The sequence below is a fragment of the Malaclemys terrapin genome, chromosome 2 (assembly GCF_027887155.1).
Source record: "Malaclemys terrapin pileata isolate rMalTer1 chromosome 2, rMalTer1.hap1, whole genome shotgun sequence".
Lineage (NCBI taxonomy): Eukaryota > Metazoa > Chordata > Testudines > Emydidae > Malaclemys > Malaclemys terrapin.
In genome coordinates this window covers 171175369-171189776 of record NC_071506.1, presented here as the reverse complement: position 1 = coordinate 171189776, position 14408 = coordinate 171175369, and the positions used below count along the sequence as shown (strand labels likewise).

At 43.2% G+C, this 14408-nt stretch overlaps 1 protein-coding gene across 1 annotated transcript in view; it reads left to right on the top strand.

Moving 5' to 3' along the window:
• The window catches only part of LOC128831797 (dynein axonemal heavy chain 5-like), a 279614-nt gene that overhangs the window by 238548 nt on the left and 26658 nt on the right, over window positions 1-14408 (top strand). The window contains exon 73 of the mRNA XM_054018564.1: window positions 1963-2151. Coding sequence (XP_053874539.1) covers window positions 1963-2151 — 189 coding nt within the window. The remainder of the gene's footprint in view (window positions 1-1962; window positions 2152-14408) is intronic.

Sequence of the window (14408 nt, the reverse complement as noted above, 5' to 3'; positions counted from 1 at the left end):
CCAAATTCATCCCTGGCGTAACTTCTCTAACTTCAGTGAAGTTACTCCAGGGATGAATTTAGTCCTCAGTAAAGTACTATAATTTACATACACAAAGGGAGACATTTTCTCTTGTTTTGAACTAGGACAAAGGCATTGCTACTAATTCTCTATAGCAAAAATGAAGCTTTTCTGTTTTTAAAATGATAACGATGATATGGTTCCTGCCAGCCATATCCTGATTCCTTTGCCCAGAGAAAGTCTCACTCTCTTCAACAAAGGAGGTCAAAAAATCATGAACATCTTTAATCTTCAAATGTTTATTGTATTCCATGATAGTCATACAGATGTAATACTGTGCATTGACTCTTTCACATATTTCTTAATAGTTCTAAATACGTAGGTTGTATTAACTGTACAAGTCCTATCTGTGAAATATGTTTTAAATCCTACTTGGAGCCTAATTGAATGGGAATTGTGTGCACACACTGTGTCTCCAAGCAGAACTGGGTCTATAACGGGGATCAGCAAACTTTCAGAAGTGGTGTGCTGAGTCTTCATTTATTCACTTTGATTTAAGGTTTCGCGTGCCAGTAATACATTTTAACGTTTTTAGAAGGTCTCTTTCTATAAGGCTATAATATATAACTAAACTATTGTTGTATGTAAAGTAAATAAGGTTTTTAAAATGTTTAAGAAGCTTAATTTAAAATTAAATTAAAATGCAGAGCCCCCCGGACCGGTGGCCAGGACCTGGGCAGTGTGAGTGCCACTGAAAATCAGCTCACATGCCACCTTTGGCATGCGTGCCATAGATTGCCCACCCCTGGTCTATAACAATAACACTTTCAGAGCTAGATTCCCAGGTGGTTTAAACTGGTGCAGCTCCATTGACTTTGATGCACTTACACCAGCTGAAGATCTGTCTCTGAATTTTTAAAGTTGCAAGCATAACAATATTAAACTTAATCATTTTTATGCCTTTTATTCTTAGAGTAATTAATTACTAAGCATTAGAAGTGTCTTCTGTATATGAAATGAGCTGGTGTTCACAGATCAGTTCCCGGTGTACAAGAATCACCATCCAAATGGACAGTTAAAGACTTACTGATAGTCTCAGCAGAGAATACAAAGATTGAATGAGCATGAAGTCTGAACTGTTGTTATCTTTTATGGTTGCTGTTTTTAGGTCGGGACTGAAGCAGCGGCGGGCATAGGTCACTGCTCATGCTATACCTCTTTCAGACTAAATAAAATAATTAAGTTTTCAAAGCCAGGGAAAAAAAAGACTTAAACCCAGAAATAGATAAACATAACACATCCCGAATATATCTCTGTTCATAAAATCTGTATGGGTGCTTTCAAATATATACGGTATACAGTGTGGGTTTTGTTTTTTATTGTCCATGTTTTAGAAACCTGATCCACCAGTACCACTCCTAACAAATATATTAGAGAAAAGAGAAAATTTGAAAGGAAGACAATTTAGGGGGGTCAGAAACGGAAAATGGTGGAATAGTAATGATAAAGGAAACATCATAATTACTAATATTTATGACTTGTACAATACCATACATGTGCATATCTTTCACATGACTAAGATATTGAAGTAGTCAGTACTGTAGTCGCTAGAAACTTTTCTGTTACAATGAATAGGTCAAGGAAAGCATTTTCTGAAACAAATGGAGAAGGTGATTTGGCTGGTTTTAGGGGGTGCACATTAATTCAGGGCTTACATGTTAAGAGTTTTTTGTATAACTTGATCCAGATGCTTATCTGATTTAGATCAGTGTACCCCATTGACCTTAATGAGGTTATGCTGATTTACATCATCTAAGGATCTGCTTCCTTGTCTTTTTCCTTTGTGTAGACTATTAACTGATATATTTTAAAAAATCAATATAGTGTATTAACAAGAGCACTCTATTTTTTTTAGACATAATTCTTCATTTTTTTTCTTATTGTATACTTTTTTATTTTAAGGTATTTGGACTTCACCCTAATGCAGACATAACTTATCAGACTAATATGGCTAATGAGACATTAAGCACAATAGTTAGCATTCAGCCTAAAGACAGCGGCAGTGGAGGAGGGGAAACCAGAGAAGCAATGGTACAGCGTCTTGCTGATGAGATGCTGGAGAAGTTGCCACCAGACTACATCCCTCATGAGGTACAAATATATACAGCAAGACACTGCTGCATAGATATATATGAATTATTTATATATGCCATTCATGTGGAAACACTTTTCTGTGCAACTTTTTTGTTTAACTCACATGTATTTTAAGTAATTAATGAAATAACTCACTTTATTAGAAGTATAAGTGTTCTGGTTTATTATCTAAAGTGTATATACATCAAAAAGTTACATATGAAGAAATATTGGTTAGTTAAAACACTAACATGATATGCTGTCTGGACTTGGTGGTGAGTCTTCCATTTGTGTTTGAATAAAAGAAAGTGGATATTATTGTTATTATTTTATTTTATTACATTAACATTTGTATGTAGTGTCATAGGTGCGCATGGCTCCTTATGTAGCAAGCAAAAGCAGGATCTCATACTAAATATGCTTGCCACAGTGGCAGGTGACTAATGGTGAGATAAACATAGGGTAGAGCTCTGCAGAGCTTTAATAATCTAGATGAGTTTTAAATTATTGAGGAAGTGGATGTGGTATGAGTGGAGGAACATGAAAAGAGCTGGAGCAGCAAGCAAGGAAGAAGAGCTTGGAGATAACAGTTTGGATAGTCTGTAAAGAAGGGGAAATGTGTTTCAGGAAGATCCGAGAGAAGATTGTGTTGGTAAGGCATGGCCAAGAACTCTGGCATGGGGAATAGACAGGAAGGGACAGATTCTAGATATGCTGTGAATGAAGCAGCAACATAGTTTAGCAACAGCTGAATATAATGGTATTTCTTCCCACTCACTGGATACTTGGTTGTGTTACCAGGTTCCCAAAGACTCCCACTTTTTAGTAGAGAAAAAGACAAACATCTAATTGAGTAATAAAATGAAAGTAGAACCACAAACTGTACATGAGCTATGATAGCTTCTAGTCTCTTGCACTAATCTGAAAGCCCAGAACAAAGCAAGAGCCTCTGATAGAGCCCCTGCCTTCTTCTTTATCCATCTGGGTCAGCTACCTGATCTGAGCTCACTGACTATCAGAACAAACTGACCCATTTTCCCCATGGTGTATGCCTCTTCATATATTGATGTTCTCCCATAGCCTTTCAGATAAGTAGAACATCACTCATAGAAACAGAATTTAAAGTATCTTCAAATAATACTGTGACACAACACCCCATATTCATCCTAGTAATATTATTATGATATGATTATGGCATACTTATGATGCATTTTGTATAAGATGCATCATGTAAGGTGTGATAGGAAAAGTTATGATTTGCTGAATATGATTATCCTATTTGTATGCATATATCATTTTTGTATCTAAAATTATGAATATTTACTATGTATCTATATTTCAAATGTAGTTACACCTGGGCAATGCCCACTGGGCAAGATGCTTCCAGTCTAGATAGTAGGTGGAGAAGGGCCTATTCAGGGTAATGGGCCAGTAGGAAGAAACAATAGGCCTTAGGAGAAGCTTATCCCCTACCTGGTGAGCCTTCCTGAGAACGCTCCAGACAGCCTGTAAGTAATGGCTGCTATGAATCAGCAGGGCATGCAAGGGCATGTGACTGGACCACATGACACTAATCTCCATTTTGGGTACCTATATTTTTCCACAAACTGGCTGGGAACTGTTTTTAGAACAAAGGGTTCCTGCCATATGTTAAAGCTATATAAGGCAGAGAGTGACCTCATCTGTGGTCCTTCACGCCCCCACAACTCAACACCTAAGAGAAGCTCGTAAGGAAAAGGACTTGGAATGGGGGTGAGGAGCCCAAGCTGCAAAGCAAGTGCAGCTTGTGCCTTGAGAATCTGCAAGCCTGCTTGTATCATCAGTCAGGATGAGAAATTGCTAAGTCATATCCAATCTTTCTAGTATTTTAGGCTTAGTTTGCGGTTTTGTTTAAACATAAAACAAGGGGGGGGCAGACATATTAATGAGCTTACACTGTACATATTAATGAGTTACACTGTACAGATCCCTGTGCAGTGCAAGATGGTATAATTTTGGGTTTATACTCCAAAGGGGGGTGCGTGCCTGGGGGGCTGGAAAACTGGCCCGTGTCTGCTCATAGACTCATAGACTTTAAGGTCAGAAGGACCATTATGATCATTTAGTCTGACCTCCTGCACAACGCAGGCCACAGAATCTCACCCATCCACTCCTGTAACAAACCCCTAACCTATGCCTGAGTTACTGAAGTCCTCAAATCGTGGTTTAAAGACCTCAAGGTGCAGAGAATCCTCCAGCAAGTGCCTCGTGCCCCAGGGCCACCCAGAGGATTCAGGGGCCTGGGGCAAAGCAATTTTGGGGGCCCCTTCCATAAAAAAAGTTGCAATACTATAGAATACTATATTCTCATGGGGGCCCCTCTGGGGCCAGGGGCCTGGGGCAAATTGCCCCACTTGCCCCCCCCCACACCTTCACTCCCGGGCGGCCCTGCCATGCCCCATGCTGCAGAGGAAGGCGAAAAACCTCCAGGGCCTCTGCCAATCTGCCCTCGAGGAAAATTCCTTCCCAACCCCAAATATGGCGATCAGTTAAAGCCTGAGCATGTGGGCAAGACTCACCAGCCAGCACCCAGGAAAGAATTCTCTGTAGTAACTCAGATCCCACTCGGGCAGCACAGTTTGGGTGAGTGGCAGCACCTGCTGTTGTGTTGGGGGATAACAGGGCCTGGGTGAGGCTGGCTGGTTCCCCAACCCAGTTGTGTGTCTTAGAGGGGTGCCACAGTCCCCACAGCTCCCAGATTGCACCCCAAGTGTGACAATCTATCACAAATACAACTTTAAACACATTATGAGATTACATCAAAACAAGTGACAAATAAACAATTGAAACCGTCTTGCAAATCATAAGATCCCCTTCAGTTTTCCCACTTCACATACAGAAGAAGCCGGAGAGATCTATTCCTTCCAATCCTCCTTGCTCAGGGGCTTACGTAACAAATAACAAAGAGTTCTTCGAGGAGTGTCCCTGTGGGTGCTCCAGTATAGGTGTCTTGGTGCCTTGCGCTTGTAATCAGAGATTTGTAGCAGCAGTGCCCCGGTTAGCCACGCATGTGCAGCAGCCATCTCACGCTGCTCCGAGCAGCTATCTAGCATGCACAGCCAACCGACTCCCAGTTCCTTTTCTACCGCCCTTGGCTTGAGTTAGGGCGACAGCAGCGCCCCTTCAACTCCATAGATAGATCATATTCCTTCCTTTTTTCTTTTATCCTCTCAATTCTAGTTGACTTCGGTTAACATTACTTTTAATTTCTTCCATATTAAAAAAAAAAAAATTAGTGTAGCTTTTCCCCCCCTCCCGCCACTCGGTGGGCCTCCGCCAACGACGACTGCTTTAAAATGGGCTACCCCGTTTTTCTCCAGAGCTGGACCTTCCTCATTCATGTCTGGTTCGCCTGGATTTAAATGCTGCCTGACCTGCAGGCTATCAATACCTATTTCAGACAGCCATGCTCAGTGCGTTCGCCGTCTCTGAGAGACTCATATTCCCCAAACGTGTCCTCATTGTAAAAAACTGACTGCCAGGATACTGAAGGCCAGAGACCTCCAACTTAAATTACTCATGATGGAGAAATCTCTCAGGCCAGCCTCCGATCTAGAGTCCAGGGCGCCTCTTGACCAACAGCTGCCAGCAGCAGCCTCAGACAGGGCTCCACTACCAAGACTGCTTCTGAGGACATTGTCCCTAAAAAGGCGACCAAACACCAGTCTCATTCATCGCCACAGTGAGATCCACCTAAAAAGAAACGGTTTCCTGGTGAAAAATCTGCCCCAGTACTGATGGCACCGAGAGCCTCGGACCGAGAGGCACCGGGAACGTCCGGTATCGAGACTTCCTGAGGAGCCAAGGACTGGTACGGGCAGGCTCTCAGTCAGGTACATGATCTAAAGCCTAGCTCAGCACTAGCCGTGCTGAAGAACGTCCCAGCACTGACCAGTGTAATGGCACCACCTGCTGCACAGATACAGCTCAGCAAGATCTCGGCACGATAGTTCTGACCCTCTCCTCTCAGACTGCGCTGCCATCCCCAGCACCGAGCTTCTTGGTACCGCAACTTTTCACCAGACAGGCGAACCTGGCAGTTTCTTCTACGCCAGGGACCCCCTTATTCTGTACCGACGATACCCCCATGAGATGCGAACCAAGCCACATCACCCCAGGGGCTTCAGCGACACCTCTCTCCAGTGATGATGAGGAGGATGACGACTCAGGACTGTACATTCCTCGCCATTCCGCTCCTAAAGCTGGACCCTCACATCACCAGCCACTGGTAGACACGCGAGCCTGGCAGCCCCAATCCTGGCTGCCACCTCCTTATGGCCCTCCTACCGAACTTGCCATACTGGGACCCAGGGGCCACTTCTAGGGCCCAGAACATTAGACCGCATAACCCACCAGTCTCCAGAACATCCCGCTCTCCCTCACCAATGGATTCAGCATGAGGAGGCCCAGAAGAGCAGGAGGATACACCTGAAGGAGACACCGGGCCACCTACACATATTTCATCTAGATGAAACAATCATGCCACCACCCCCACATCGGGGGATGACTTCAAGTCCTTTCAGACCTTTTCAAGAGGGTAGCAGACATTCTCCAGGCGTCCCCATCGGCAAAAATCACACTGCCAATTAACACTGCCATAATGGACCCCGTGAAAACCATCTGGCCACAGCCCCTCCTTCCTGCAAAAGGTCCGACAAAAAATAGTACGTGCTGGCAAAAGGGTCTGAATTTCTCTTTACCCACCCCACTCCTAATTCACTGGTCGTGGAGGCAGTAAATCAGAGGGGCAAACAGCAACAGTCTAGATCTGCCCCTTACGACAAGGACTGGAAGAGGCTATAACTCTTTGGGTGCAAAGCCTATTCTTCCGCCACCTTGCAGTTCCGAATCGCTAATTACTCTGTACTGATTGCAAAATACACACACAACCTGGTTTCTACAATGTCATCTATTATTGTAAATCTTCCAGAGGACAAGACAGAAGCATATAAGTCCAACATTTCCGAAAGTTCTGTCATCGCAAGGACAACCCTCCAAGCCTCTCTCGATTCTGAGGACACAGCAGCACGCTCCATCGCAACCTCCATGGTCATGCGTCGGGCATCTTGGCACCACCTATCAGGATTCCCAAGAGAGGTGCAGGTTGTGGTTGAGGACCTCCCCTTTGAGGGTCAGAAACTGTTTGCCGAATCCACCGATGTGTCCTTGGATACTTTAAAGGACTCCCGGGCCACCTTAAAGACGCTCAGCATCTATGTCCCTGGAAACAAGAAAAAGCAGGGCAGGTTTTATAACCAAAAATTCTGGGCTGCACCATGCTCCTAGCCTCAAAGACACTATACCCAATGCCGCAAACAGAGGCAGATGGGACAAAGGCAGAATCAAAACCAGCCTTCCACGTCCCAGCCTTCCACTTCTAGGCCATCATTTTGAAGGTCTAGTTGAGGGCCCAAAACCTCTACATGCTCTAATTCCGGATCTCAACCCCACTTTAACATCTTTCGGGGACTGCCTGTCACCATATTACCCAGTCTAGAACAATATCACCACAGACAGCTGGGTCCTGGAAATTATCCAGCAAGGTTACTCTATCCCATTTATTTCTATCCCATCTACCCAACCCCTTTCCCCATCCCTCTTCAGGAACCCCTCTCACGAGCCCCATTACATCAGGAAATAAACCACCTCCTGCAATTAGGGGCTGTGGAACCTATACCAGCTCAACAAAGGGGACGAGGATTTTATTCCCATTATTTCCTCACTCCGAAAAAGAATGGCGGATGGAGACCCATTCTGGATTTATGCAAACTCAATAAGTTTGTGAGAACACAACGATTCAAAATGTTGACCCTATGGATGATGATTCCAGCATTAGAGAAAGGAGATTGGCTCTTGTCCCTTGACCTGCAAGACGCGTACTTTCATGTCACCCAGCGCACAGAAGATTCTTGTGCTTCACCCTGGGACATCAACATTACCAACATAAAGTGCTACCCTTCAGACTGTCAACCATCCCAAGGGTCTTTTCCAAGGTCCTCGCCATCACTGCAGCTCAACTTCACAGACTAGGGGTCATGATTTTTCCATACCTGGACGACTGCCTGTTAAGAGCACCAACACGGCGGGCAGCACTAGAAGCCACACAGACCACAATAGCCCTCTTTACGAACCTTGGACTTCAAATAAATCTTCAGAAGTCCACTTTGGTCGCAGTCCAACAACTGGAATTTATAGGGCCCTATCTCGACTGCTTCACAGCAACGGCAATTCACCCCATCAGCGCTTCCTCAACTTAAGCACTCTGATTACTACAGTCATGGACAGGAGGGGGTACAGGGTGCTGGCTCTGAGAGGGGGCTCAGGGCTGGGGCAGGGGGCTCGGGTACAGGAGGGGGTATGGGGTGCTGGCTCTGGGAGGGGGGTTGGGGTGCGGGCTCCCGCCGGGCGGCACTTACCTTGGGCAGCTCCCAGTCGACGGCACAGAGGGGCTAAGCAGGGCTCCCTGCCTGCCCCGGCCCCATGCTGCTCCTGGAAGGGGCCAACGCCCCTCTCTGCAAGCACCACCCCCGCAGCTCCCATTGGCCACAGTTCCCAATTCCCGGCCAATGGGAGCTGCAGGGGATGGTGCTTGCAGGCAGGAGCAGCATGTGGAGACTCCTGCCCCCCCACCCTGGGGCCAGAAGGGGGTGCTAGCTGTTTCTGGGAGTGGCGTGGGGCTGGGCCAGGCAGGGAGCCTGCCTTAGTAGCAGCCCTGCTGCACCACTAGACTTTTAGCAACCAGAGATCGCGATCAACTGGGAGAGTCTCGAGGACCGACCAGTCAATCATGATCAACCGGTTGGTGATCACTGATCTAAATCAACTAATATACTTACCTGTGTTTTTCCCAAAACCACATGTCAACAACAGGGAGGCTTCTCTTCACACACTCAACATCCGAAGAGCACTAGCCTTTTACCTAGAAAGAACAAAAACATTTAGAAAATCATCTTGTCTCTCTCTCTAGAACAGAATAATTGAAGGGTCAAACCATCTCTAAACAGAGACTGTCTAAATGGATATCAGGCTGTATCCATTTGTGTTACCAGAAGAAAAACCTCCCTGCTACACCAGGAGTCCACACACACTCCACCAGAGCGTTATCAACATCAGTAGCATTTTTTAATGACATACCTATCTTGGACATTTGCAAAGCAGCTACCTGCGCCTCTGCCCACACTTTTACTAAACACTGCGCTCTCGAGCAACAATCAGCTGCAGACGCACAGTTTGGACTATCGGTGCTAGCCACCGTCAGTAAACCAACTCCGAAGCCCCCCCTCCACTGAGGGGTACTGTTCCATAGTCACCTAAAGTGGAGCACCCACAGGGACACTCCTCAAAGAAGAGAAGGTTACTCACCCTGTGCAGTAACTGAGGTTCTTCGAGATGGTTGTCCCTGTGGGTGTTCCACTACCTTCCTCCTCCCCTCTACTTCAGAGTTCCATGCAGATCCTCTGGGTAGAAAAGGGACTGGGGGCCGGTTGGCTGCGCATGCTAGGTAGCCACTCGGAGCGGTGCGAGACGGCTGCCGCGCATGCGTGGCTAACTGTGGCACTGCTACTACAAATCTGCGATTACAAACGCAGGGCACCAAGATACCTAAAATGAAGCACCCACAGGGACAACAATCTTGAAGCACCTCAATTACTGCACAGGGTGAGTAATCTTCTCATCTGTAGTAAAATGATAGGGTCCAGTCTCTCCAGATGTGTGCGGATAGATGCAAATATAAATGTCAGCGCATCATGGAGTTAGGTTTATAATGAAAAAAACATTTGCCTTACAGGTTGAAAAACTGATCGCTAGGGAACATGGTGGAATTCTAAAGGCATTATTGCTGATTGGAGGTCAGCTGCGTAACCCAAGTGACAATGTTTTTTCCCCATATAAGATTTGCTCTAAATACATTTCCGCATTAAATTCCTCTCTGCTGGGTGTGGGGAGACTAATGAAAATGATTCTAAAGCATTATCTTAATTTGCAGTTTTGAAGTAGAAGCAGATTGAAACTCCCAAGCTGCTATAGTAACTTACTTGGTGTCACATTTTGGGGTGCAACCCAGACCAGTGAAAAGTTGTGTCACTGCTTGACCTATAACCCTGGTTGCCTTAAAATGCTCTGCTGCTGTAGCTCCCTTATCTGGATGGGCCCAGCCAGCATAGAAGCCTGCATTGAGTTTCGGTGTGATAAGCAGCCCTAGTTCAGCAACTCTGACTACAGCTGCCTGCTTCTTACACCACAGCCACACTCTGGTCTCCACCAGCCTTGGTTGCTATTAGCCAAGTGACCCCAACATATCCCCACTAAGTGTACTTTCATTGTCTCTGCCTGATGACCAGCCTGGTTAGATAAGCAAATACACAGTTCTTTATGATCCAGACATGCTGAGTCCCAAACCAACTTCTGAGCTTTGATGGTTCTGTTTACAGCATGTGTAAATTGCAACTCCATTGTCACTGGTCACCCTGCTTCATTTGTATTTGACCTGAGCAGACCTGTTTTGTTCAAATTCACTTTAAAACATAGTATCAAAGAACATTCATAACTCCACATGCAGTATCGTTACATATATTCCACCATCATACTATTCACCAGTGTATTACTGGTTTTCAAGTGATATCTCACAAGGCATATTTTGTACAAATATCAGGAATGCTTACGGTCACACTTGGTCATTAATCTTGGTTCATGGTAACAGCCCTTCCACTGGAACTCAAAGTACTGTTTTACCTATGCACAACTAGGTATGGAGCATGCATGCTAGGACCAAGACATTATACAAACAGCAAGAATTAGTATGACTGTTTTTTTCATTGCCTCCTTTCTTAAATTGTCGTATTTCATGTTCACTGACGTCTGTTTACATCCACTTCACACTCCAACTGTGACTAGATAAAATATATACAAATACTGAGGAAATATTTTTATCTGGGCTTTTTGTAATTAGTGTGTTTCATCTCAGAGAGGGCTCTTTTGACTAATGGGTTCTGTCTTCAGGTTTCCTTTCTGCCAGTCAGGTTGGTTTCTTAATGTAATTCTAGAATAGGGATCAGGAAATGAGAGAGCTTGTTGGGTGATACAGAATCTAATGTAAACAATCAATCATGGCTCAAAATGTATGCGCTTCATCATTTAATTAACAATAAAATTTCCAAGAGCAGGACTGTAATTAGCAAAACTCACAGGAGCTCACGATTTGAGTCTCATCTCAACGATAACAAAGACATGACAGGTTGTGAATTATGTCATTCCTTCAAAGCCTTATGTGGTGTTGTACTTGATGCTCAAGGCTGAGTGCTGTGAATGCAGCTAGGGATGAATTAATACAGTATAGTTTTTGCATTGAATACATTTTATTGCTATTATGGAATATTACAGAGGCTTGCATTTTTTTTAAACGTCTGTTTCTTAGAAGAATTTCCAAGCCTTGGGAGTTGCTCTGTATTATAGTGTTGTGGCAGCATCACTATAATTATAGTTGAGGAGACACTCTTGTTTTAAGTCTCTCATTTTACATTCACATACTTTAACTTTTTGGAAAATTACCCTTTGGAGTGAAATTACCTAGACTTGTTTTCATCCTGGAAGAAAATGTTTTGGTGCAGTTTGCTAAAATGACACATTTAAGTTATCTAAGAATGTGGAAAAGGTGTTTTGCAAACTAAAAAAAACCTTTTTTCTTTTGTTTTTAAAGGTGAAAATTAATGGGTCAGATTCTCCATGGTGCTTCTCCTATGTGAAGTGCTCTTCTTATATCTAGCATGTATCACACTTTTTCTTTGGGATTGTCAAGGCTAAATTCCCACTCTGGCACTTAAGTGCAGAAGGTGGGGGCCCGTAAGGATTCTAAAAATTAATACTGGCCACTGCAGGCTTGTATTAAACTCCCAAGGTTACAGCTTTTCTCTGACCTTGGATGGGTAGATGCTGCCACCACCCAAGTGCAAAACACCTTTGAGAACCCAGGAAGGCTCAGTTGGGAATTCCTTCCTGTGGGGTCCCCTCAAGCCCTTTCACCCCCCTCCGGGGAGGAGCTGAGAAAGAAAAAACAAAGGAAATCAGCTGTTGCCACCAGCTAATTAAAAAAAAAAGTGTGCACAAACCTCTTAAGACACAGAACTCCAGTCCTGTTCTTAAAAAAGGTACATTTTATTAAAAAAAAAAAAAGAAAAAGAAAGAAAGAAAGAAAATACATCTGAAAACTCAGACTATTGCTAAATTTAAAAAGAACAAATACAAGAATTAAGCTTCACGAATAGCTTTCTTAAGATCCTGCTTAAAGGTTACAAGCAAAACAAAAGCACCCGGTCTACTTACATATCTGGGGTTTCAAATGAATAGCTTTTAGGTATAATACAGATGATTTTTCATACCTGGCCCAAAGCTTCTTACAGCATCGCTGCTCTGAAAGCACACTTCACACTTGCATCTGAAGAAGTGCGGTTTTTTACCCACGAAAGCTTATTCCCAAATAAATCTATTAGTCTTTAAGGTGCCACTGGACTCCTCATTGTTTTTGTGGATACAGATTAACATGGCTACCCCTCTGATAGTTGTTCTTTTGGCCGTTTGGGCAAAAGGAGTGAATTTCCTGTGAAATTCTTAAAAATCAAAGGTTGTTTGCAAATCATTTCTGAACAAAAAAGAGGGCGGTATTCACAAAATAAATTGTCCACAGGAAACTATTCTCCCAGCTCTAATCTTAAATGCTCTAGTACTAGTTGCTTTTAATGATTTAGAAAGAAAGAAAGAAAGAAAGAAAGAAAGAAAGAAAGAAAGAAAGAAAGAAAAGCACTGACTCATTCTGTAGAATAAGCTGTCAGACTTGAAAGTATTCGTGTAATCTGTTGGCACCTACTCCTTGGACAGCCTTTCTGTAAAATCATATATGCATATGATTAAAATATAATGAATAACCTCACTGGTAGTTGTCCCCCAAGGAGGAAACCATGTAAAGTTTAAAAGTGTATTTTCAAAGGCCTGAAAATGAAACCTGAGAAATGGAGGCTGTCAAAGCATTTACTCTCTTGTCCTATCGAGTATCACCTTTCAAGTACTACACTTTTCTTCCTTTTTAAAGAGGAATGCTGCTAGATATAACATTATGTCAATACAATAGCATTCACCCTTAGGACTTGTCTACATGGAGAAATTAGTGTGGGGAAACCTAGGGTGTGAATTAGCTACTGTTATATTAATGTAAATGGAATAAATGAGCCAAAGATGTTAACATAACCCAGTCTCATTGTCCAACATTGAACAATGTTAAACAAGGTTTGGTATACTGAGACCTCAGCCTGCTTAGTACCATGGCAAACACAGCATTACATTTCCTTTCAACCTTTTATTAAAAATGCAGAAAAGAAGGAAAAACAGTTAAAGCATTTGAAATATAAAGTAAGATGAACATAAAGTAAGACTTTTATTTTAACAACATAGCTCCTTCCCTTTCACTGTAGCTGGAGAGAGTTTTAGAAGGAAAAACCTCTGTGTATGACAATCTTTTAGATGATATTAAAGTTGGTAATAACTGTCCTTTTGGGTAAAAAGAGAAGAAGTTAGCTGAGATGAGCTGGAGTTGTTGTTGCTGCAATAGTTAAAGTCTGATCCCATTGAATTTTGATGTTTGGGATTCAGCTGGAGCTAGAAGGGGTGGCATTGTCATCTGGAACTTTCTCTCTGGCCGAGTCTGGTCTGGGCATCCCTCAGGATTAGGATAAAAAAGGCCCAGGGTCCCAGGAACTGATGGGGGTGGCAGCCATGGTGATGATGCTCGCTGCAGTAGCCTCCATCAGTTCTTTACTATTTTTTTCCTTTCCTCCAAAGTCTTTCTCTTTAAGGACCCAAAAAGGGAGTGGCGGGTGGAATAGTCCATCCCCTTATTATTTTGTTCACCAATTAGGCTTAATTGCCAACATACCACGTTTGGTTTATTAACTTCCAATTTTTTTTAACCAAAAATGCTTTTAACATTGTCCTTGAATTATATTAATGTGGCCTTTTTGTTTGGACTCGTTTAGTCTGTCTGGGTCTTTTGCACCTGTTTATAACATACATTATTGAAAGCAACTTCAATTACTTTCTATTAACATTTGTTATTTTAGGTTATTGTAACATTTTATGAGCTTTCATATACTTTTCACAATTAAGCTTACAATTAGGGTAAATTTATAGGCTCAATTATCACAACACTGCTCCTCATTAACTCCGTGTGTACATGGATACTGTGCACT